Genomic DNA, 26,515 nt, shown 5'->3' with positions numbered 1-26,515 from the left:
CATCAAACCTACTTCTGTCTGTCTGTGACATTAGCCTGAGTTCTCTATATCATGCTCTCTCCTTCTCTCTTTCCTTCTCTCTCAAACAGCCACCCACACGGGGATTACAGCTGTGCACCGTTATGCTGTAATCGGGCTGCCCTTTAATCTTTCCTTGCTTCCTTTTCTAAACCCTAATAACGCTGTGGCTGGACTAATGTGTCCGACATCAATCCCACTCCCCTGTGGCAGCCAGTGGTGCCCTACACAGTACGACAGCCCAGGCAGACCAAATACGCACCCAACTGAGGAAGTTCAGGTTGCATTACTGCTTAGCACAAAACCACAACTTACACATTACACACACTATTGATTATTTAAGATGAATAAATATGGTACAGAGCAGTTACCACAGTAAAATCCCTTAAGGAAACGGATAATACCATAGCAAGGGATTAAAGCCCCTTATCAATGACACCTATAAAACTGGGAGCTACAAATGCCTGGTCAAGGTACAAATGGAGGATTAACTGACAATCTGTTGCCAGGAGAGACTACTCGATTTTGAGGTTGAGAAGATGTGATGGTGAGGAGAGAAATGTGGTTGATGAGGACAGGAGAGAAGGGCCATTAACAGATAGAATGTAATGACCACTGAAACACAGAGAACCTCCTGAACATAGTTCAGACGAGCTTTGAGCAATTCCATTGGTATACAACAACTGAGCAGCAACTAATGCTAACATATTGAACGCAGTGTGTTTGCTAATGCCTAAGTCAAACTAATTGCATAACCAAAACAAAAAAAGTAATTAGGAATTGTAATTATGGTTCTTTTTGTAATGCCTTTTTTAAACACTGAAAGAATGGGACGGCATAATATATGAATAGGCTCATTTGAATTCTTTAGCTAAACCAAAACAAAATAAAGGGGCATTTCCCAATGCCGTATTGTCAGCCTTTCTGACAACTGTTCCAATGTTTTCCAAAGTCTGATTAAGCATATTATAATAGGAGTCAATACTAACGCACCCTCTGACTCACTCAGTTCATCAAGAGGCTGGCAGTAGGGTGAGAAAGCAGGTCACTTAGTTTGGAGCTTGAAGCCTTCCAGTGAAATGATATGGACGTTGTAAAGAAAAGGGAAAATACTGGGCTGCATAATGACTCCAGATGGCAAAGACTCTAGATGTTGTGGACATTGTGCCTAGATAGACCCATCATTAGGACGAAGGGCACCTTGGTCTTTGGGGTGGGGCAGAGACATGTCAGAGAGCATAAGCAGGCATAGTGTAGGTGGGAGAGGAGAGGTATTTCCATTGGGCAGGACAGAGCGGTGTATGGAGAGCGGCTGGGCTTAAAAGGAATAGTCAATCAATTATTTAAAGTGATCATGGGGAGTGGTGGGCAGTGGCTAAGGGGCCAGAGCGTTTGACCCAGGCACGTCAAAGACAAAGGGGGGCTGAGGAGCAGGAAGACACTCCACCACGGGAAGGAATCTAATAAGGTTTCATGGAGAAGAAAATGGGAGAAAATACAACTAAGCCCCTAGAAGTCCAAATGTCTGTAAGCAGGAGACCAAAACTAAAAACAGGAAACATCTTCTTTAAGAAACACCAGAGAACAGTTGACTTTCTGTCAGATACAATCAATTATTTTAAAATATTACCAAGCAGAAATAATCTCAACATCTACTATAATAAGAAGCAATCAGTTAGATACATTAACACAGAGGTGGAAATGTCTCTTTCCCTAAAAGGAAACTTTGTGAAACTGCAAGGTAAACAAAAAATACAGGAGATTATAAATCAGCATAATTTCAATTCGTTGACATGATGTAAGAGGCTTATCCAGACGAGATAAAAAACAACAACGCATTTATTGGAGAATTGTTTGGGTATGCTCGTTCTGTTGAAAATGAGTGAGGGTGGAGAGAGAAGTGAGGGTGGAGGGAGAACAGTGGAGGGGGGAAATAATACAGGAGGAGATCAGCACATCTATCACTGTCGGCCGGCAAAGTTAAAGCAAAAGTGGAAATCGCAGGAGTTTCGCTCTCTTAAGACTTCAAGGGCACACACACTTGCTCAGGGCTGCAGGAGTGGAGGCCGTGAGAGGGAGACCGAGCTGGAAGGGGCTCTCTGACACTAACACAGACAGGGGTTGGCACATTGGGGCTCAGTCACGATGGCAGGGGCTGACAGAGAGAGGTGTGGTACACCATGTGTCCTCCAGGGGCCTTTGGGACGAGGGTAGAAGGACAGGGGTGAGAAACAGGGGTGCCGTATGTACTCACCAGAAACACCTTGTAGGCGTCTTTCCTGGTGACAGGCCCCCAGCACAAGTCGGTGTCGTCGTATTTCACACTGCCAGCACTGCATGAGTGGTTACCACTACAGAGAGAACAGACAGACTGGTGATCATTACAGATCCCTTCATTAACAGATCAAGTCAGTCCAAGAATAACATACGACAGGAAAGACTAGTTTACAATATTGCAAAAGAACATGAAGCAATGATACAAGATTAAATATGACAGGGCAGAATTAGTAAAACTTTGCAGACTTGTCAGTTCCTACTACCTCGGAGCGGTTAGATTATCAGCGAGGTCAGTTCCTACTACCTCTGAGCGGTTAGATTATCAGCGAGGTCAGTTCCTACTACCTCGGAGCGGTTAGATTATCAGCGAGGTCAGTTCCTACTACCTCGGAGCGGTTAGATTATCAGGGAGGTCAGTTCCTACTACCTCTGAGCGGTTAGAGTATCAGGGAGGTCAGTTCCTACTACCTCGGAGCGGTTAGATTATCAGGGAGGTCAGTTCCTTCTAGGTCGGAGCAGTTAGATTATCAGCGAGGTCAGTTCCTACTACCTCTGAGCGGTTAGATTATCAGCGAGGTCAGTTCCTACTACCTCTGAGCGGTAAGAAAAGTATCAGTAAAAGTTATATCACTGCACTAGACTTGATGATCCAGTCTTCCTGGTGGAAAATTACACATTGTCATTCTGAGGCAATCACAAAACCCTTTCAGTGCTGCCAACAAGGTGCGGCAGACTGAGCATCAATTATGGGACATAATCATTAGAATCTGCCTCTGCCACCAAGAAGTCTGCCTCGGCAAGGCTTTACAAAGAGATACCGCTCTATGATCTCAATCGCCTGGCTCTCCTCAGTGGCAGAGCCAGTCGAGCGGGGAGCTCCGGTCTGTGCCATAGGGTAATTCCTTTACGTGTCTGTTCCGCCTCACATTTTAGCTAGAAAGTTACCACGGGGGTTTTCAACCCCGTTGAGTCAGAGAGGGACAAATGTATATTTTTAATGCTATTATGGTGGTATGTTAATAGAACTTCCTCTGATGTGGTAAGTGGTTAAATTGTAATCTTGAATTGAAATGTATTCACTCACCTTCACCTTTAAAAGTTAAGTATCTCTATAAATGTTTAAGGATCTCATCCTCACCACATTTTGTTCATAAGATACCCCTATATGGCACTCCCAGGGCTCACTGAACCCTTAAAAAGTCACTGATAATCTAACGTCATTTGGGCAAAATGGGAGAACTTTAGTGTTTGGGGAGGGGTCTTTGGTTGAAATTGTACTTTTTGGAACACCATGAGAAAGTCAATCATCTTTCTGTCATAAAGCTACACCAAATTGAATTATGATCCTGACGGTTAAGGTGGTCTCACCAGAACAATAGTTCCTCTAGAGAAGAGCCTCCCTTAGAACTGTCTGAGACAATATGGAATATGTGATATTCACCCAGCCCCACCGGGCCAGTGGAGGGGACTTGTAATAAAAACCTGTCTGGGAGCCAGTCAACAAAAAGTAAATGCCAAGAGCACTGGTGGGAGGTCAGGAAGGCTAAAGGCCCCCTCATCAGAAAGTTTTACTGAGGCAGAAGGTCAGGAAACAGCCAAAGTGCAGAGATAAAAACAGAACTGAGAGAAAGGGATATGCTTTGTCCTGCCAAAAGTAAATGCTCCAAGTACTTGGAAAAGTCAGCTGCACCCACATTAGTCATACAGTTGCTTGAAATAACACCCCCAAATAAGAAACCCATGAATGTAATGAATCAGCAGCAAGCTGGCTGGCTGGTCTTACCAGGCTACTTCCATTAGTGATATGGGCACAGCAGCTGCATAGATGGCCAGGTCTCCATACAGGTAGACTACCATGCAGATGTAGAACATGTTGACACCAACTGAAAGACAAAACCAAAGGGTTAAGACATGAGCAGATTATACCTGGATCTATACATACAATGTCATACATTATACATTTCTAGTGTATATGACTGTGTTATCAGTTCATCATATCTCTGAGAGAATCTGCCTACACACATGCAGGGATAGCTTAGCTAACACATTCCTCATCTTTAACAGCCGTCAGATGCCTGATTATGAAATATGGTCAATGCAACTTGTGTCAAACTTCAACAGCTAAACATGCAGTCTCCATCAGAGGCAATCTCCTCCGTCTCTACACCTCCACTCCTCCATCAATCCCCTGCTTCTCCCTCCGGGATGGCAGCCACAACTGCAGCAGCACATTTCTCCGCTCCTCCGGAAGAATATTAATCACACTAATTAAGAAAGTAATCACTTCATGATGGAAATTCTCCTCATTACCTCCCCCACACCCACATCACACTACTGGCCCATCCAAGCTGGCGCAACGAGCGGAGATTGAGAGCTTTCAACAACGGGAGACCGATAGCCATGTTGTGCCAGGCATCCATCATACACTGGAGTTCTCGTGTGGGAGGCTCCTGTGTCCTACTGGTCCTGGCAGCCAATTCATTACTGACAGGGAAATTAGAGTTTGGAGTCCATTAAAAATCAATAAAAAGTGAGGGGCTTATAGTTTTACAGGGCTAAATTGATTCATCTGATCTGAGAGTAAAGGGACGAATGGCAACCTTCTGCTGCTCATCACACAGCCGAGCTCAGGGAAACAAGCAAGGGATATGGAAGAGGACTAGCTGGTCCAACAGCCAGATAAGCCCATGTAGTTGTAAAACAGTCATCACCTGTCTTATGGCAGGGATTGATGGACACTTTGTAGACTGCATTATGATATGAAGCTATATTACAGTTGCTACAGTAAGTTGCTGCAGCCCTGTTTGAGTTAGATGGAGAGTCTAACAGCGGGTAAATTCTGTGGGAAAGGGCGATGACCGCAAACATTTACCTAGCTAGCACCACCACCCATCTTACCGCCATTGAGGATAATGTGGTGCTAAAGTACTGTGGGAGGGAGAACCAAAGGGCACTTTGGTAGCCAGGTTGTGTTTATTCTCTTCCAGGACCATCTGATCACATCATTGTGCAGTGGTGCACTGAGGTCATAAAACACAGGCTGGGGAAAATAAACACTGATAACTCAAGAAGACGCCAGTGTGTGTGATTACACTATACTGTACCTATCAGTATTGATCTGCACACTGATCATAGTATGAAAGTATCTCACAGGTTGGTGGGGGGGACTCGATTCTCTCTGCATCAATTCTACACATTCTATTTTCACCTCCTCTCCGACAACCCACTTTCAGAGGTTAGCACTGTACAGTACTCTCTACCATTCCTGCATGTCTCCATCTGGCCCTATGGAAAGGAAGCCTGTTAGAGCTTTTGCCTCGGATAGGGGGAATCAGGGCTGCCTGTGATGCCCCTGTCAGTGAGCGATAGCTAGGTGAGGACCCAGCATGACCAAGAGGATGCTGCCCTGCCAGGCTCTGTCACTAATACCTCCCCATTACCCACGGTCAGAGGCTCACACGCTGCTGCTGCAAATGACTCTTCACCTAGGAGCTCCACTCAGTCCCCTAGTGGCACGGACACACGTCACTATCCATCACCCCACTGTTGCAGACTGACAGAGGCTCTGATAGCCTCTCTAGCTTGGGTCTGGGGGAGGAGGGAGTGGTTCCCAGAAGAGGTATGTTAGGAAGTTGCTTCCTTCCAACATCCACAGCCATTTTGTTGAATGCCAACCACGCTGGAAGCCACAGCTGTACTGGGCTCCACTCTGCTATCGTGGAGCTTCATCAGGCAGGAATGTGAATGCGAGAGCCTGACAACTAAAGGCTGTTTGTTGGATGCAACAGAAATTACTTTCCTTAGGTTTGATTTTGAAACCCCAATGGGCTTTCATTGAGTGAGATGTATTCTCTGTGCTAAAACTTGGGATATTGATCTGGATCTCGGGTAATCATAGAGTTGAGCAGTAATAGCAGCAGGCCCTCTGAAAAGGAAAGCGCATCCTTTATGTTCATATACAATAGAGACTTGAAAACTATTTTAGTTGAGGCTTATGTAATTTGGGTGGTGGGGGGGTTACATAAACATGTCCATTTATCTTCTTAGTGGCAGCGCTGCTCCCCATTTTCCTTTTGTCAGTGCCCCTCATAGCGTACAAGTATGACATTTAAGAAAAGTCATTCAAGTATAAAAAAAAATGTATGCATCGGTGTTAGGTACTCATTAAAGCTGGGGTCTGTAATAAAAGAGAGTGGATTAGTATTCCTCTCCATGGTCTCTATAAGTCAAGGGTGGTTGGTGCATGTTATAGAGCCTGTACCTTCTCCCTCTGTCTGCACACCATCCATTTCCCCATACATCACTTCTACTGCCTTTTCTACCTAGAGGGACGGTGGGCTGAGATAGGCGCAGAAGCACACAGACCAGCCTCTGCTGTTCACCCCCTTTGTGATATTAGCCAAAGTCGTCTTCTAATCAACTTGCAAATTGTGGATGAGGAAGGTTACAGTAACACTACAGGCACTCTCCTCGCTGCTCCGCTGATAAACCAGCCCCCATCAAAATTCTGTCAGGGCCGATACCCATGGCCTTATTCCAAGCTTGCTCTGCTGCTATGACAATTTTAGCTCAGGAGGAAGTCGAATGCCCTTTCATAGTGATTATTTTTCAATTACATGAAGTGGACAGGAGAAGAAAATTATTTTTTTGAAAAAAAGTATTCCCCCACACATCCACACTGAATCTGCATCTTGCGTATGAAGTGAAAAAGTGCCTTTCCTGCCAGTGGTGCCCAGTGCGGTCGAACAGTCCCATCAATAACCAGAACCAGCCCGAGGTAGTAAGGATTCAAGAGACCAGGGCTGCCCTTCCCCACCGCAGGCCTCAGCCCTTCACACACACAACCAAGCCCATTAAATCCAACAACACATTCAACAACACTCCACTATCCAATCCCTCAACAAAAAAACAAGAGATTTTGTTTTAATGCCTGACAGCTTTACCACACCAGTAAAACTCCCTGATCAGACATACCACTAATCTTATATTACCTCCCAGCACTAATTATACAAAGAAGAGTTCATATCAGCGGAGATCTGGGTAGAGAGACAAACAAGACTTCCATTATGCTGGAGCGCCATTGAGCTGAGTCAAAGAGCTGCATCTCACTCCTCTCTCATGCGAGCTGGGCCCAGTGCCCATCTAATTCATTTCTGATTAGAGTCACTGGGCAGCACTCCCACATCACACAGAGAGATAGAGGGGACTCTTATCTCTGCCACCGATCGATACTTCCTCGTGGCGCCTCACCCTCACCTGCAGCCGAGGACAACACCACACCAGACACACTCCACACACACAGGGAGAGGTCATCACCAAAGAGTGTTTTAACACTTTAATAGGGCTGAGAGAAAGTGGAAAGAAGAGACTGCAGCTGGAGTGTTCCACAAGGGAACAACACGCTGCTTCTCTAACAGCATGTTGCATGCCTGCCTGGCTTTGTGTGAGTCAGTGAATCATTTTGTGTGAGAGTGTGCCAAGTGCACCACCTAGTGGCCAGAGCCAGATCACAACACAGGAAGAGATCTGCACACAGATGACATTGTCAGAGTGGAGCAGAACAGTTTGACCTTTTTATCATCAGAGATGACAAAAGCGATGCTGTTGAAGTATTGGCGCTGCAGGTGCGTATGCTGCAGACTGTTGAGTCACCTACCTGGTTAATACTACTTGAGAAACAGGCCGACCTGCCAGCAGAGGAGGAGAGGGTGGGGAGGGGGTAGTGAGCGGGCCCAGCACACCGAGGAGTGTCTACTCTGACGTAGGTGAGTAATGTAAATCAGCAAGGGTGTTCTGTTTCTGGTTCAAGGTGAACATGATTCTGCTTCAATTAGCTCATCACTCAGGCTGCCGAGGCTTTAACATGTTCACCGCCGCTGGTGCAGCCCGCAGGAGGCCCACACACAGCTGGGGAGACTAAAACAGCAGCAGTTTGATGGCCTGGGAAGTACAACCATTTAGCCATATACACCGAGAGTACCAAACATTAGGAAAACCTGCTCTTTCCCTGACATAGACTGACCAGGTGAAAGCTATGATCCCTTATTGATGTCACCTGTAAATCCACTTCAACCAGTGTAGATGAAGGGGAGGAGACAGGTTAAAGAAGGATTTTTAAGCCTTGAGACAATTGAGACATGGATTGTGTATGTGTGCCATTCAGAGGGTGAATGGGCAAGACAAAATATTTAAGTGCCTTTGAATGGGGTATGGTAGTAGGTGCCAGGCGCAGCAGGTGTGCATCAAGAACTGCAACGCTGCTGGGTTTTTCACGCTCAACCCTTTCCCGTGTGGATCAAGAATGATCCACCACCCAAACGACATTCAGCCAACGGCAGGCCAGTGTCGTACCTTGACACAAATGGGGTATGGCAGCCAACCACCTTACAGAGTTCCACTTCTTTCAGCAAAAAAAAAAAAAAAAAAAACTGTGGTTGCAGTGGGCTAAGGAATAAAAACAATGGACACTGGAAAATTGGAAAAACATTGCCTGATCTGAATGAACCCTGGTTCTTGCTGATGTGAGGACAAGGGAATGGAGAAAACCATGAGTACATGCATCCATCATGCTGTGTGCGGGCTGGTGGTGGTTGTGGTAGTATAATGGTGTGGGGTGTGTTTTCATGGCATACATTGGGCCCCTTGATAAAAATGGAGGAACATTTGAATGCCACAGGATATCTGAACATTATTGCCAATCAGTTGCATCCCTTCATGGCAGCAGTGTATCCATCTGCAAATGTTCCTAATGTTTTGTACACTCAGTGTAAAATTACACTCCATTAGAGAGCCAACAGCCTCACTTTTGGAATCTAACAATGATTCCCATTTAAAGGTTAAGAAACTGTCCCCAAATTATCCCACACAACTGTAAAGACTCCTCCATAGCTGTTAGACAAGGAGGACAGGTTTTACCATGCCCTGCACATAGCGGCATCAGCAGCACTTCATTCAATAAGTGTGGATTCATCATATCCCCTCAAAGTACTGAATGAGGATTGGCTCTTACCTTTGTTGAAGAACATGGAGGCCATTTGACCCATCTCTACCCTCTCCACAATGTCAAAGTGATCAACGTGTCCTCCTCCTGTTCGCTCTGTGATAATGCATAGACATGAGAATGCAGTGGTGAGTCATTCCAATCGGAGTGATTCTGATGTCATTCCTTCTATAAAACGTTGACATTAACCAATGACATATGGAGGATACATACAATGTATGATTGATGTGATTATGTCAATCAACATATGCTTGAGAATTGAGAACTTCAAAAAGGAGGGACGACAAAAAAGAGAATTCCGAATCCTCCACAAGACTCAATGTTTTCATTTATACACTACATGGCCAGATGTATACGTCTAGGAGCAACAACGGTTCAGCCACAAAGTGGTAGGTCACACAAGATCACAGAATGGGACCGCCGAATGCTGAAGCTCATAGCGCGTAAAAAAATAGTCTGTCCTTGGTGGCAACATTCACTTCGGAGTTCAAAACAGCTTCTGGAATCAACGTCAGCACAATATCTGTTAGTTGGGAGCTTCATGAAATGGGTTTCCATGGTCGAGCAGCCGCACACAAGCATAACATCACCATGCGCAATGCCAAGCGTTGGCTGGAGTGGTGTAAAGCTTGCCGACATTGGACTCTGGAGCAGTGGAAACGTGTTCTCTAGAGTGATGAATCACACTTCACCATCTGGCATTCTGACATACGAATCTGGGTTTGGCGGATGCCAGGAGAACGCTACTTGCCCGAGTGCATAGTGCCAACTGTAAAGTTTGGTGGATGAGAAATAATTGCCTGGGGCTGTTTTTCATGGTTCAGTAGTCTAGGCCCCTTAGTTCCAGTGAAGGGAAATATTGATGCTACAGCATACAATAAAATCCTAGACAATTCTGTGCTTTCAACTTTGTGGCAATAGTTTGGGGAAGGCCCAATCCTGTTTCAGCAGGACAATGCCCCCCAAATTCACAAAGCAAGGTCCATAGAGAAATGGTTTGTCGAGATCGGTGTGGAAGAACTTGACTCGCCTGCACACAGCCTGACCTCAACCCCATCAAACACCTTTGAGAAGAATTGGAATGACTGAGTCAGGCCTAATCTCCCAACATCCAAACTCACTAATGCTCATGGCTGAATGGAAAGCCTTCCCAAAAGAGTGGAGGGTATTATAGCAGCAAAGGGGGGGACCAACTGCATATTAATGCCCATGATTTTGGAATGAGATGTTCGACAAGCAGATGTCCACATACTTTTGGCCATGTAGTGTACCTTATTTTCAACACATTCTTAACACAACCTTAGCAGTGTGTCTACTCTTCAGGAGGGATGAGAGGAACACTATACTCACGGCCTGACAAAATGGGCCTCATCTCTGGCTCTGATCGTCCCCGGATATCATCATCCGAATAATCAGAGGTGGAGTCGCTGTCCTGGACCTGAAGATGAGGGTGATGGAAAGAGGATAACCAGCCTGCCTCCACCCAACACTGACTCCTAATCTACAAATCCTATTGCTCAGTGCCAACAACAGTCAGTTTACAACCTATTAACACTGTGTTTTATTTGCTGGACATGTGACGTGGAGGGGAGCAGCATCTGGAAATTGTCTGGAACAGCTGGGATATGCTGGGGAGGATGAGGGAGCTGTCCCCCTCATATACAATAGATATGAGCACCTATCTGACGCCCTCCCATAACTCTTCATCTACCAAATTCACTACAGATTTATATTCATTAATGCTCAATTACAATCGACATTGAGGATGTCATTATCAGTTGAATTAACAAGAGCAGCTACAGCTGGTTGGGCAGGGTGTGGGAGAGACTAAGAAGTGGGTGGCTCACTGGAAGAGAATATGCCAGCAACAGAAACAAAGCATCTAACATCAAAGTGACAGATGTGGCCTTGGCTGAGTCGAAAGAGCAGATCTATCCTATTTCTCCGTCACATCCGAGAGATGCAGAGTCAGTCCCCCCCCAAATTCAAACTAATACACTTTTATGGGACTTTCTCAGAAAATGTCGGCCAGTATATGACTTTAAAGGAACGGCTTAATATTTTTTTATGTGCTTCATTCGAGCAGAAAGAAATAAAGAATGATCAAGGGTAAACATTCCCACTCTGTGCCTCCCTTCTCCCATTATGTGGGAGGAAATGTTGGAGGAAGACTAAGTGATCCATGAATCAAGGCCATGGGGTTTGGGACTCTGTCAAAGCCAGACCCATTGTCCTTACGCTCATAACTCCCTCCAGCGGGAACCTTGGACATTAGGCAAAATGACTTGCTGCTTTTCTGTAAAAAAAGAAAATGAACTCCACCAGCTCCATCAATCTCTGCACGAGAAGACTTTCCCTTACTATTTAAAATGACTAAAGTAACAATGATTAAAAACTAAACTGCCCCCCCAGTGAGTCAGTAGAGGACACTACAAGGATTGTTTAATCACACATTTGTGGGAGTGGCAAGCACTCCATTCCCCATATTATTCTTTAATGGTCTATTGAGCGCCTTGAGGTTATTCTTCCCGTAAAGGTGTTGCGGTTTAAGGGGTAGTGAACTAGCAAATCTCGGCCTTCACTTGATGAGTAGGGATCACTGGAAAAGACAGTATGTATGAGTGTCAACTATCACTCTTCCTCCATTACTTCTACCTGTTGGTTATTTATATGTGCTAACTCACCTCTTCCTGCTCCCTCCTCTTCCAGCACAGCTGAGCGTTGGCCGCTGCCATGGCCTCGATCACAAACGTAGTGGTCATGTAACTGATGAAAATGAAACAAAGTGGGTTCAGAAAAATATATTCAGATGACAAAAACTAGCCCTGAAGAGTCTACACATATTATATACTGAGCACAACAATTTTATACAAATGTAGAATTGTATGACCCATTGTCAACAACTGTCAAAGAATATCATTGTGTTGTATTTGTTGTAGTCTGTGACCTTGCCTAACTGCATACTATCCTTGGTGATAAAATAGGATCTCTAGATCTCAATCATCTAAAAACAAAGCAATATAAAAAGATGAAACTGTTAAAAGGCAGAGTGTATGTTTAAATCCACATCACAAAGCTAAAGTACTGGCCTCTGATCTGCATCACTGTGTTTCCACTGTCTCCCCTTTTTCCTCACATACTACCCTAATGAAACACATCCTGCATCATCAACTTCCTCCTGCTGACTGACACGCTGCATCAACTCATCTGCAACTCCTCCTGCTCTGGTTGTTCCCTGCTAGATTACTGACACGCCTCATCAGTGGCATCCCATTTGATAGGGAGGGCAATAACTCTCCACTTAGGTGGCTGGGAGGACCTTAGGTGTGGACGATAAAGATTAAATATAGTAAATTCCTCTTGTGCTATGGTGTGCTTAAACTAAAGTGAGAGCTGGGGAAGTGGATGTAAGGCAACAGTTGTGGAAATTAATGGAAAGGCAGTGAGCCTACGAGGAACTCGCCTCATAAACGCCAGGAAGGAGATGAGCGCCAGGCTGACCGCCCAACCTGCTTGGGCAAAGGCCTTGGGCATCGTCAGCGCCCCTGTGCCCACGATCAGATTAAACATGTACACCAAGCCCACCTGCAAAGACACAGAACAAGAAGTAAGACGAAGGGAGTGCTCTATTAGAGGGTGTCGTTGTCTTGGGGGTCCACAAAAGGCCAGTAGGTCTGGATGCTCCCGTTTACTGGACATTATCCTCCCTTCACTTAACGTAACACCCCACTCTGGTCAAGGGAGCGAAGTTTGAACCCTGGAAATCATGAGACAGTTTAGTACCGGTGTAAAGAAAAACATGTTGACCTCACATTGCCAAGTTGCAAGTTGCAGTGAACAGAAGGTCAGATCACTAAAAAGCCCTTATCCCTATCCATTCCTTCAGTTAGTTAATATTTCATCTAGAAAGGGCACTTTAACCACAAGACAACTAGCCTTAAAACAGCTGAAGCAGACACAACCATGCTGATATCAGTCCCTGCAGAAACTTGTGACATACCTAGACAGGCCTCACAATAACGCATTGCTAAACATAATTTATGGTTTGGGTCATCAAAGTTCATCAGTGGTAGCCTTTTTCAGTGCCTAAGCATTCCTTCTTCCTCTTTTCAGTGTCCTGACTAGATGAGTAACCACCGCACGTGCTCCCCACAACATTTCTGCTCTACATCACTATTGTATAACTTAATGATATTAAGTTATTGTTTTTCAAATCAACAAACAAAACAGATTCCATATTCACAGATGTGGCAGACAAATTAAAGAATAAAATATAAAGAATAAAATATCAAACAAACAAATTGCAGCAGCACTATCAGTAATCGTGTAGACATTTCCAGCTTTAGCAGAGACAACAATTAAAGAATTAGCTTTAGAGCAACTTACACTTCCTGTATATACACACACACACTCACACATTTCCTTAAATCACCCCATTCACTCTGTCCAGTTTGAGTAGTGGAGACCAGAGTCTATCAAACCTGGGATGTCTCTTGCGGAGGTCGTAAGTGAGCTTTTCAAGAGGAAGAAAGTCAACAATCTGGTCAATCCACATTTTAAAATGCAGGGGAAGAATTAGAAGCCCCCAGCAGGAGAATACATTTTATAGCTAAGTATGTGATAGTCTTAAACAAATTATCTCAGTCTGGATGAAGAACAAAGTCCTGCTGAACATTAAGAAGATAGAGACACGGGGTCATATCAAACTGTACATGCAGTAGTATGTATAGATGACCAGATCTCTCTACAACTCCAAAATACATGCATATACAGTGGGGCAAAAAAGTATTTAGTCAGCCACCAATTGTGCAAGTTCTCCCACTTAAAAATATGAGAGAGGCCTGTAATTTTCATCATAGGTACACTTCAACTATGACAGACAAAATGAGAAAAAAAATCCAGAAAATCACATTGTAGGATTTTTAATGAATTTATTTGCAAATTATGGCAGAAAATAAGTATTTGGTCACCTACAAACAAGCAAGATTTCTGGCTCTCACAGACCTGTAACTTCTTCTTTAAGAGGCTCCTCTGTCCTCCACTCGTTACCTGTATTAATGGCACCTGTTTGAACTTGTTATCAGTATAAAAGACACCTGTCCACAACCTCAAACAGTCACACTCCAAAATGGCCAAGACCAAAGAGCTGTCAAAGGACACCACAAACAAAATTGTAGACCTGCACCAGGCTGGGATGACTGAATCTGCAATAGGTAAGCAGCTTGGTTTGAAGAAATCAACTGTGGGAGCAATTATTAGGAAATGGAAGACATACAAGACCACTGATTAGCTCCCTCGATCTGGGGCTCCACGCAAGATCTCACCCCATGGGGTCAAAATGATCACAAGAACGGTGAGCAAAACTCCCAGAACCACACGGGGGGACCTAGTGAATGACCTGTAGAGAGATGGGACCAAAGTAACAAAGCCTACCATCAGCAAGGGCATTGAAGATGAAATGTGGCTGGGTCTTTCAGCATGACAATGATCCCAAACACACCGACCGGGCAACGAAGGAGTGGCTTCGTAAGAAGCATTTCAAGGTCCTGGAGTGGCCTAGCCAGTCTCCAGATCTCAATCCCATAGAAAATCTTTGGAGGGAGTTGAAAGTCCGTGTTGCCCAGCAACAGCTCCAAAACATCACTGCTCTAGAGGAGATCTGCATGGAGGAATGGGCCAAAATATCAGCAACAGTGTGTGAAAACCTTGTGAAGACTTACAGAAAACATTTGACCTCTGTCATTGCCAACAAAGGGTATATAAAGTATTGAGATAAACTTTTGTTATTGACCAAATACTTATTTTCCACCATAATTTGCAAATACATTCATTAAAAATCCTACAATGTGATTTAAAAAAAAAAAAAAATCTCATTTTGTCTGTCATAGTTTAAGTGTACCTATGATGAAAATTACAGGCTTCTCTCATCTTTTTAAGTGGGAGAACTTGCACAATTGGTGGCTGACTAAATACTTTTTTGCCCGACTGTATATATGCCCCACTGTAATTTCTACTTTCAGATGTACATATTTTACAATAAGGAGTCATGTCTGTATTCATTCTATGGAGTCTCACTGGGGTGTAATACAATTTGAACAAAAATGTGTAATTATATACTTTAATTTTTATATTAGTAGAGGAGCAGCATATCCGGTCGCAAACCTCCGCTCATAACTCATCACTGATAATCAGACAAAAGTCCTTTTCCCAGATTATTTTAAGAGTAAGGAGGAACCCACACTCTCGTATAGGAATATATAGATATTGGAGTTTTTGCCTTTTATGGATTGTGCTGTCGCAAGAAGGGTCTTAATTGAGATCAGCTCTAAACCTCTCCTTGGAAGTGAATGAGGAAATGACGTGTCGAATTTGAAGATATCAAGAACAAAAAATGTGCACATCGAATTCCCTGCAGAGCTCTTCAAAGGATTTCAGTGTAGTTGCGTTCTGATGAAACAGGTTTGAATAGGTCCTGATCCTGAGAGTATGCCAAAGATGAAAGTTGGCATCACTCTGGGCTTTGGCGAGTCTGGGTTGTTTCCTATAGGCTAGTGAGAGCATATCTGGGAGGAAATGCAAAGGTATTTCTTGCAGTCCTTCCATGCTAGTAGGGTGTTGTAAATCAAAGGTTTTGGGTATGTTCCCCACTTCACTGAAGTTATTAATGTATATAATTGAGTTTAGAGGAAATTGACCACAGGATTGGGCCTCTATCTGAATCCACATTGAGTCTTGTCTGTTTGTGATCCATGTTAACATGTTTCTGATTTGGGCAGACCAGTAGTACAATTGTACATCATGTTGCTGCTACTGTCTCGTATGATCAAAAAGAGCTTCTGGACATCAGAACAGTGATTACTCACCATGAATTGGATGAATAATTTTTCTTTAATGAGTCGGACGAGAGGGATTTACTCCAGATACCCTAACAGGCCCTCATCCCCGTCATTTCAAGGAGAAAGAGAAGGAAGAGGTATCGCGGAAGGAGATCGGGGTGCCTTTTGAGGATCTGCCAAAGAGTGGCTAATCTGCCTGCTATTGGCCAACATACAATTGCTGGATAATTACTTGGACAAACTAAAAGCACATATGTCCTACCAACAGGACTTTAAAAACGAATATCTTGTGTTTCACCGAGTCGTGGACAAACGATGATATGAATAACATACAGCTGGTGGGTTATACACTGTATCGGCAGGATAGAACAGAAGCCTCTGGTAAGACAAGGGGTGGCGGTCTATGTATATTTGTAAACAAAAGCTGGTGCAGGATATCGAAGGAAGTCTCTAGGTTTTGATTGACTGAGGTAGAGTATCTCATGATAAGCTGTAGACCACACTATATATATATTTTTGTAGCTGTCTACATACCACCACAGACCGATGCTGGCACGAAGACAGCACTCAATGAGCTGTGTACCCCCATAAGCAAACAGGAAAACGCTGATCCAGAGGTGGCGCTCCTAGTGGCCGGGGACTTTAATGCAGGTAAACTTAAATCCATTTTACCTCATTTCTACCAGCATGTTAAATGTGCAACCAGAGAGGGAAAAAAACAACTCTAGACCACCATTAATCCACACACAGATACTCGAACAAAGCTCTCCCTTGCCCTTCATTTGGCAAATCTGACCATAATTCTATCCTCCTGATTCCTGCTTACAAGCAGGAAGCACCAGTGGCTCAGTCTATAAAAAAGTGATCAGATGAAGTAGATGCTAAACTACAGGACTGTTTAACTAGCAGACTGGAGTATGTTCCGGGATTCTTCCGATGACATTGAGGAGTACACCACATCAGTCACTGGCTTCATCAATAAATGCATCGATAACATCGTCCCCACAGTGACTGTACGTACATACCCCAATCAGAAGCCAGTCAACATCCGCACTGAGCTAAGGGTAGAGCTTCTGCTTTCAAGGAGTGGGACTCTAACCTGGAAGCTTATAAGAAATCATACAATGTCCTCCGACGAACCATCAAACAGGCAAAGCGTCAATACAGGACTAAGATCGAATCGGACTACACCGGCTCCAACGCTCATCAGATGTGGCAGGGCTTGCAAACTATTAGACTAAAAAGGGAAGCACAGCCGAGCTGCCCAGTGACACGAACCTACCAGATGAGATAAATTACTTCTATGCTCGCTTCGAGGCAAGGAACACTGAAACATGCTTGAGAGCATCTGCTGTTCCAGACGACTGTGTGATCACTCTCTTCACAGCCGTTGTAAGACCTTTAAACAGGTCAACATTCACAAGGCCGCAGGGCCATACGGATTACCAGGACGTGTACTCTGAGCATGCGCTGACAAACTAGCAAGTGTCTTCACTGACATTTTCAATCACTCCCTGTTTGAGACCGTAATACCAACATGTTTCAAGCAGACCACCATAGTCCCTGTGCCCAAGAACACCAAGGTAACCTGCCTAAATGACTACCAACCCATAGCACCTCAGGTCTGTAGCCATGAAGTGCTTTGAAAGGCAGGTCATGGCTCACATCATCACCATTATCCCAGAAACCCTAGACCCACTCCAATTTGCACACCTCCCCAACAGATGATGCAATCTCTATTGCACTCCACACTGCCCTTTCACACCTGGACAAAAGGAACACTTATGTGAGAATGCTATTCATTGACTACAGCTCAGCGTTCAACACCATAGTGCCCTCAAAGCTCATCACTAAGCTAAGGACCCTGGGACTAAACACCACCCTCTGCAACTGGATCCTGGACTTCCTGACGGGCCACCCCCAGGTGGTAATATTAGGTAACAACACATCCGCCATGCTGATCCTCAACACAAGGGGCCCCTCAGGGGTGCATGCTCAGTCCCCTCCTGTACTCCCTGTTCACTCATGACTGCACGGCCAGGCACGACTCCAAAACCATCATTAAGTTTGCTGATGACACAACAGTGGTAGGACTGATCACCGACAACGATGAGACAGCCTTTAGGGAGGAGGTCAGAGACCTGCCAGTGTAACGGACAACAACCTCTACCTCAACGTGATCAAGACAAAGGAGATGATTGTGGACTACAGGAAAAGGAGGACCGAGCACACCAACATTCTCAAAGGGGCTGTAGTGGAGCAGGTTGAGAGCTTCAAGTTCCTTGCATCCACATCACCAACAAACTAACATGGTCCAAGCACACCAAGACAGTCATGAAGAGGGCACGACAAAACCACTACCCTCAGGAGAGTGAAAAATATTTGGAATGGTCCTCAGATCCTCAAAAGTTCTACAGCTGCACCATTGAGAGCATCCTGACAAGTTGCATCACTGCCTGGTATAGCAACTGCTCGGCCTCCAACTGCAAGGCACTACAGAGGGTAGTGCTTACGGCCCAGTACATCAATGGGGCAAGCTTCCTGCCATCCAGGACCTCTATACCAGGCGGTGTCAGAGGAAGGAAATTGTCAAAGACTCCAGCCACCCTAGTCACAGTCCGTTTTCTCTGCTACCGCACAGCAAGTGGTACCGGAGTGCCAAGTCCAGGTCCAAGAGGCTTCTAAACAGCCATAAGACTCCTGCATATCTACTCAAATGGCTACCCAGACTATTTTCACTGCCCCCCACCCTTTACACTGCTCCTACTCTGTTATTATCTATGCATAGTCACTTTAATAACTCTACCTACATGTACATATCTCAATTACCTCGACTAACCGGTGCCCCCGCACATTGACTGTGTACCAGTACCCCCTGTATATAGCCTCACTATTGTTATTTTACTGCTGCTCTTTGATTATTTGTTACTTTTATTTATTTTATTTTTTTGGGGGGGGTATTTTTCTTAAAAGTGCATTGTTGGTTAAGGGCTTGTAAGTAAGCATTTCACTGTAAGGTCTACTACACCTGCTGTATACAGCACGTGACAAATCCAATTTGATTTAAAGGCAGGGAAGGACCACCCTTAGATTCAGGTTTTGATAGAGTGGAGAACTTGATTCTAAGTTTTTTTTATTGCCCCATATACACTACCGTTCAAATGTTTTGGGTCACTTAGAAATGTCCTTGTTTTTTTTCTGCCTAGAAGGCCAGCATCCCGGAGACGCCTCTTCACTGTTGACGTTAAGACTGTGTTTTGTTGGTACCATTTAATGAAGCTGCCAGTTGAGGACTTGTGATGTGTCCGTTTCTCAAACTAGGCACACAAATGTAGTAGTCCTCTTGCTCAGTTGTGCACCAGGGCCTTACCCTCCTCTTTATATTCTGGTTAGAGCCATTTTGAGCCTGTAATCAAACCCACAAATGCTGATGATCCAGATACTCAACTAGTCTAAAGAAGACCAGTTTTATTGCTTCTTTACATCAGGACAACAGTTTTCAGCTGCGCTAACATAATTGTAAAAGGGTTTTCTAATGATCAACTAGCCTTTTAAAATTATAAACTTGGATTAGCTAACAACGTGCCATTGGAACACAGGAATGATGGTTGCTGAAAAATGGGCCTCAGTATGCCTATGTAGATATTCCATTAAAAATCAGCCATTTCCAGCTACAATAGTCATTTACAACATTAATATCTACACTGCATTTCTGATCAATTTTATATCATTTTAATGAACAAAAAAAGTGTTTTTCTTTCAAACCTTTGAATAATAGTGATGCGTTTGTTGGTTGTTTTGAAAAATGAAACTGGGAGATAGCATGGAAGCATCTGAAATAAATTATTTATTTATTTCACCTTTTTTTAACCAGGTAGGCTAGTTGAGAACAAGTTCTCATTTACAACTGCGACCTGGCCAATATAAAGCATAGCAGTGTGAACAGACAACAGAGTTACACATGGAGTAAACAATAAAACAAGTCAATAACACAGTAGAAAAAAAGAGTCTATATACATTGTGTGCAAAAGGCATGAGGAGGTAGGCGAATAATTACAATTTAGCAGATTAACACCGGAATGATAAATGATCATATGGTCATGTGCAAGAAGATATACTGGTGTGCAAAAGAGCAGAAAAGTAGATGAATAAAAACAGTATGGGGATGAAGTAGGTCAATTGGGTGGGCTATTTACCGATAGACTATGTACAGCTGCAGCGATCGGTTAGCTGCTCAGATACCAGATGTTTAAAGTTGGTGGGGGAGATAAATAGTTCAATCTAGGGAGGATGTTGATATGGATAACATTGATTCTTCTGACTAAGCTAATTGGGAGGGAGATCCAGGTTCAGAGGTCATTCTTGATTCGATCCAGGAGAAGTAGTTGAAAAGGCAATTCAGATCTGGTGTTACAAAGATTCCAAGGTATTGAAAGCCTGTGTCTTCCATTGGAACGGGCAGACTGTCTCCATAGAGCCGGTAAGATTGAGGGCAAACAATGGATTTATTCAAATTGATCTTATATCCTGAAAACTTTATGTACTGAGAAATTGTGTCTCAAATGGAAGGGAGGAATTTCTCAGGGTTGGATATGTAGTGTAAGACATCATCCACTTAGAGAGAGGAGACAGCGAGCATCCTTGTCTTGTGCCCCATCCCAAAGAGAATGTCTCAGAGTTTAGACCATTAGTAGACACCACCATCCATTTGATAAAGTTTGGGCCCATATTCAACTTTTCTAAGACTGAGAACAGAAAGCTTCACTCCATCCTGTCGAACGTTTCGTTTTATTTTACTTGACCTTTTCTTTAACTAGGCAAGTCAGTTAAGAACAAATTCTAATTTACAATGACGGCCTACCCCGGCCAAACCCTAACAACTCTGGACCAATTGTGCACCACCCTATGGGACTCCCACTTGAGTGGGTTGAGTCACTGATGTGATCTTCCTGTCTGGGTTGCATTGCTTGCTGTTTCAGGGGGTAGCCACCGTGCTTCTACACCTGCATTGCTTGCTGTTTGGGGTTTTAGGCTGGGTTTCTGTACAGCACTTTGAGATATCAGCTGATGTACGAAGGGCTATATAAATACATTTGATTTGATGATACAGCCTGGAATCTAACCAGGGTCTGTAGTGATGCTTCTAGCACTGAGTTGCAGTGCCTTAGACCACTGCGCCACTCAGGAGCCCACTGGATGCTTTCTCAGCATCCAGTGAAGCCAGCAGAACAGGGGTCTTTCGTGCGTTTACTTGATCTATAATATCAAAAAGACGGCGAATGTTATCAAAAGAGTACCTGTCTCAAGGCCTCCCGGGTGGCGCAGGTTAAGGGCGCTGTACTGCAGCACCAGCTGTGCCACCAGAGACCCTGGGTTCGCGCCCAGGCTCTGTCGTAACCGGCCGCGACCGGGAGGGGTTTCCTCCGACACATTGGTGCGGCTGGCTTCCGGGTTGGATGCGCGCTGTGTTAAGAAGCAGTGCGACTTGGTTGGGTTGTGTATTGGAGGACGCATGACTTTCAACCTTCGTCTCTCCCGAGCCCGTACGGGATTTGTAGCGGTGAGACAAGATAGTAGCTACTAAAAAAACAATTGGATACCAAGAAATTGGGGAGAAAAAGGGGTAAAATAAATTTAAAATTAAAAAGAGTACCTGTCTCTAATAAATCCAGTTTGGTACACTTTTATTATTTTGGGAAGAAGACTGTTTAGTCTCGTCGAGCAATATGGTAATTATTTTGTAGTGGCCAAAAAGCTTTGTGAAAAAAATTATGAAAAGTTAAATGTATCTTATTTGGATCATTTGTGACCTCATCATCTTCTATTCGGATGGCCATGATTGTATGCTCCGACTGCTCTTTTTTAATTGGTATGCAATATCTCTCGAGTATAGTCCAAGTTTAGTTTTGCTTTGGCTGCTTTAAGTTGAATCCAGGAGGCGCAGTCTGGAGATTGTTTATGTACTTCCAGTTCCTTCTCAAGCTCTAACCTGTGTGCTTCAATTGCTTTTTTCTCTGAGGAATCATATACAATCAGATGACCTCTTAGGGTGGCTTTGGCAGCATCTCGCATTTGGCCGGAGAAACAGGAGAGTCTGTCTTCAAATCAAATCAAATTTTATTTGTCACATACACATGGTTAGCAGATGTTAATGCGAGTGTAGCGAAATGCTTGTGCTTCTAGTTCCGACAATGCAGTAATAACCAACGAGTAATCTAACCTAACAATTCCACTACAACTACCTTATACACACAAGTGTAAAGGGATGAAGAATATGTACATAAAAATATATGAATGAGCGATGGTACAGAACAGCATAGGCAAGATGCAGTAGATGGTATAGAGTACAGTATATACATATGAGATGAGTAATGTAGGGTATGTAAACATTATATTAAGTGGCATTGTTTAAAGTGGCTAGTGATACATTTTTCCATCATTTTTTCCATTATTAAAGTGGCTGGAGTTAAAAGTTTGAGTGCTTTTGGTGACAAGCCAAATTTCTTCAGCCTCCTGAGGTTGAGGTTGAAGAGGCGCTGCTGCGTGGGTGGACCAATTCAGTTTGTCCTTAATGTGTACGCCGAGGAACTTAAGACTTACTACCCTCTCCACTACTGTCCCGTCGATGTGGATAGGGGGTGCTCCCTCTGCTGTTTCCTGAAGTCCATGATCATCTCCTTTGTTTTGTTGACGTTGAGTGTGAGGTTATTTTCCTGACACCACACTCCGAGGGCCCTCACCTCCTCCCTGTAGGCCGTCTCGTATTTGTTGGTAATCAAGCCTACCACTGTAGTGTCGTCTGCAAACTTTGATGATTGAGTTGGAGGCGTGCATGGCCACGCAGTCGTGGGTGAACAGGGAGTACACAGGAGAGGGCTCAGAACGCACCCGTGTGGGGCCCCAGTGTTGAGGATCAGCGGGGGTGGAGATGTTGTTACCTACCCTCACCACCTGGGGGACGGCCCGTCAGGAAGTTGAGTACCCAGTTGCACAGGGCGGGGTCGAGACCCAGGGTGATATGGTCCTTGACTCAAAGAACTTCATGATGACGGAAGTGAGTGCTATGGGGTGGTCGTTTAGCTTAGTTACCTTAGCTTTCTTGGGAACAGGAACAATGGTGGCCCTCTTGAAGCATGTGGGAACAGCAGACTGGGATAAGGATTGATTGAATATGTCCGTAAACACACCAGCCAGCTGGTCTGCACATGCTCTGAGGACGCGGCTGGGGATGCCGTCTGGGCCTGCAGCCTTGCAAGGGTTAACACGTTTAAATGTTTTACTCACGTCGGCTGCAGTGAAGGAGAGTCCACAGGTTTTGGTAGCGGGCCGTGTCCTCTGTATTGTCCTCAAAGCGAGCAAAGAAGTTGTTTAGTCTGTCTGGGAGCAAGACATCGTGGTCCGTGACAGGGCTGGTTTTCTTTTTGTAATCCGTGATTGACTGTAGACCCTGCCACATACCTCTTGTGTCTGAGCCGTTGAATTGCGACTCCACTTTGTCTCTATACTGACGCTTAGCTTGTTTGATTGCCTTGCGGAGGGAATAGCTACACTGTTTGTATTCGGTCATGTTTCCGGTCACCTTGCCCTGGTTAAAAGCAGTGGTTCGCGCTTTCAGTTTCACACGAATGCTGCCATCAATCCACGGTTTCTGGTTTGGGAAAGTTTTAATAGTTGCGGTGGGTACGACATCGCCTATGCACTTGCTAATAAACTCGCTAACCAAATCAGTGTATTCGTCAATGTTGTTGTTTGACGCAATGTGGAACATATCCCAATCCACGTGATAGAAGCAATCTTGAAGCGTGGAATCAGACTGGTCGAACCAGTGTTGAACAGACCTGAGCGCGGGAGCTTCCTGTTTTAGTCTCTGTCTATAGGCTGGGAGCAACTAAATGGAGTCGTGGTCAGCTTTTCCGAAAGGGGGGTGGGGGACGGCCTTATATGCGTTGTGGTAGTTAGAATAACAATGATCCAGGGTTTTACAAGCCCTGGTAACACAATCAATATGCTGATAGAATTTAGGGAGTCTTGTTTTCAGATTAGCCTTGTTAAAATCCCCAGCTACAATGAATGCAGCCTCAGGATATGTGGTTTCCAGTTTACATAGAGTCAAATAAAGTCCGTTCAGGGCCATCAATGTGTCTGCTTGGGGGAGAATATATGCGGCTGTGATTATAATTATGTGTAGTTGTCTATCCATGTAGTGACCAATGTATGGAATGCTTCATTTGATAGCATGGAGGTGTTGAATTTCCAGCTCTTTGATCAAGGGATGCTTTTAAAAGGGTCAAAGCAGAGGAGGACAAAGGCATGATCTGAAAGTCCGATTGTTCAAGCAGCAGAATTCATGAACATTTTTAGAGATAAAAATGTAATATATACGAGAGTAGGTGCACATCACTATTTTAAATGATTTTGTTACATATTGTGTAGACTTTGGACTCATGCAGGTAACTTGAACTAATTTAGCTAAGATCATTTTTCAGCATTTGCTATCTATTATTCATTTGTCAACCTCTATGAAAAGATATAAAAACCTGGCAGAGACCATATCCAAATGACAATCTCTTCGGAAAAAAAATGATTGGAACAAAGACCTAAAAAATAACTTATGTTGGAACAAGATGGAGGGAAAGTTGGAGCATATCTAACGACATTACAGTTAACTAACATTTACACTTAATCCAGTAGAAACTAATATATAGAATATATTATATACACGAGAGACTAAATTCACAAATCCTACAGCACAATGGCAGAGTCATGTCTTGAGTGATGAGAAGAGTATTGTCCAGCCCATTGAGTCTCTCACTACACCCCCCTATGTCATGTCTTGAAATATGCAGACAGAAGGATTAAAAGTACATTTACATTGTAATACCTATAACAGTCAACTTTCTAGCTCCGCCAACAACTTCCAGACTATATCATTCCCAGAAAGCATGGAATATTGAGTCATTATTAGTTTTACACTTTATCTGAAGACTTGGAAATCAAATCAATACACCAATCATTAACACTTTTTTTTTTAAATCTAATTATTTATGTAAATATTGAAATAGCATGGGTGACAGAGAAAAGCAAACAAATTGATACAATTTCAGGCCAAGTGGCAAACAATAATACAAGCACTATGGCAAACAATAATACAGGCACTAGGGATGGAGGTGTGAGCATGCGGGTCTGGGCAGATGAGATGTAGTCATTTTAGTGTGTCTGGAAGTTGTTGTTCTTATGTATAAAGTCGTATATGGAATGACATTTTACAAAAATACTGTAAAATAAAAAATAATGCACACCAATACCTGACATGAAACAGGAGAATGAGCATAACACTGCAGGGTCTAATAGTGATACTCACATACGGGGAGTAGAGCTCCCCGGTCTCTGTGATGCCTCCTGCCATGATGGGCAACAATACTGGAGATCACAACCTGGGAGATACAGTAATGGCAAATCCTAAATCAAATTATTCACAAAACTGTGTCCTACCAATCATATAATGTTTCACTTTCATAGATACCGCTTTTATACAAATCTAGTTGACTGTAGCTTCCTGACAGCCGTCAGGAAAAATGCAGAACAACTTGTGAGAGAGCAGATAGCTAGCTAGCACTGATAACTATTCCATGCCATCACACTAGTGATGCATTGTCTTGACTAGTTGGCTAAGGCCATTATATTTGCTGCTATGTGGTATAAATGTATTGCACTCACTAGGTAACGTTAACTACGCTAGCTAACGTTAGTTGGCTAACGATAGCTAGCTAAACAACCTGCCCTAACTGAGCTACAGCAGTAAGTAGCTAGCACTGTCTAGACACATTCTCCAGTCTAACGTTAACGTTACTGTAGCTAGTACCATAATGTGTACTGTAGCTAAATTTAGTATGAGCGTTGAACTGGTTATCTAGCTACGTTTATCACCTCTAGACATTGTTTTCAAGCACTTGCAACAGTATTTTAAAAAGTCAAAGTAAGATGTAAACAATACGCACCTGCGTTCAGTGGATCTTTTTCAGGGTAACTAAACCAGAAAGCTACATTTCAAGCCAACAAGACAGCGAATGGCAATAATAAATAACTCGTGCAGAAAAGAAACATCCTCCGCCAATAAACTTGTTTTGTCCATTCTTCTGTCTCATGCACATTCAATGGCTGTGTGCACAACAGGGGTGTAATCATTAGCCAAACGAGAGTTTCTATTGGACAAATCAAGGTAGGTCCCTCCCCCGTTTCGTTCCGTTTGCTTCCTTTAAATAAATGTTTTGCAACAGAATTGGCGTAATGAATTTTTCGTTCAAATGTGTGACAACAAACATGTGCTTGTGGTCTTAATTTAAGGTTATGGTTAAAATTATATTTTTAAAATAACAATTTTAGG

The 26,515-nt window shown here is 43.8% G+C and overlaps 1 protein-coding gene across 1 annotated transcript in view; it reads right to left on the bottom strand.

Moving 5' to 3' along the window:
* Window positions 1-26,305, bottom strand: part of LOC112234951 (transmembrane protein 104) — a 90,337-nt gene extending 64,032 nt beyond the window's left edge. Inside the window, exons 1-8 of the mRNA XM_024403278.2 lie at window positions 26,130-26,305; window positions 25,493-25,565; window positions 12,759-12,880; window positions 11,980-12,061; window positions 10,646-10,733; window positions 9,305-9,391; window positions 4,079-4,178; window positions 2,273-2,369 (exon numbers count right to left, since the gene is read on the bottom strand). Coding sequence (XP_024259046.1) covers window positions 2,273-2,369; window positions 4,079-4,178; window positions 9,305-9,391; window positions 10,646-10,733; window positions 11,980-12,061; window positions 12,759-12,880; window positions 25,493-25,537 — 621 coding nt within the window. The 5' untranslated portion in view covers window positions 25,538-25,565; window positions 26,130-26,305. The remainder of the gene's footprint in view (window positions 1-2,272; window positions 2,370-4,078; window positions 4,179-9,304; window positions 9,392-10,645; window positions 10,734-11,979; window positions 12,062-12,758; window positions 12,881-25,492; window positions 25,566-26,129) is intronic.
* Between the last annotated feature and the right edge of the window lie 210 nt (window positions 26,306-26,515).

The sequence above is a fragment of the Oncorhynchus tshawytscha genome, linkage group LG27 (genome assembly GCF_018296145.1).
Source record: "Oncorhynchus tshawytscha isolate Ot180627B linkage group LG27, Otsh_v2.0, whole genome shotgun sequence".
Lineage (NCBI taxonomy): Eukaryota > Metazoa > Chordata > Actinopteri > Salmoniformes > Salmonidae > Oncorhynchus > Oncorhynchus tshawytscha.
Note: the sequence above shows the minus strand (reverse complement) of the source record. Positions and strands in the feature narration are given on the sequence as shown.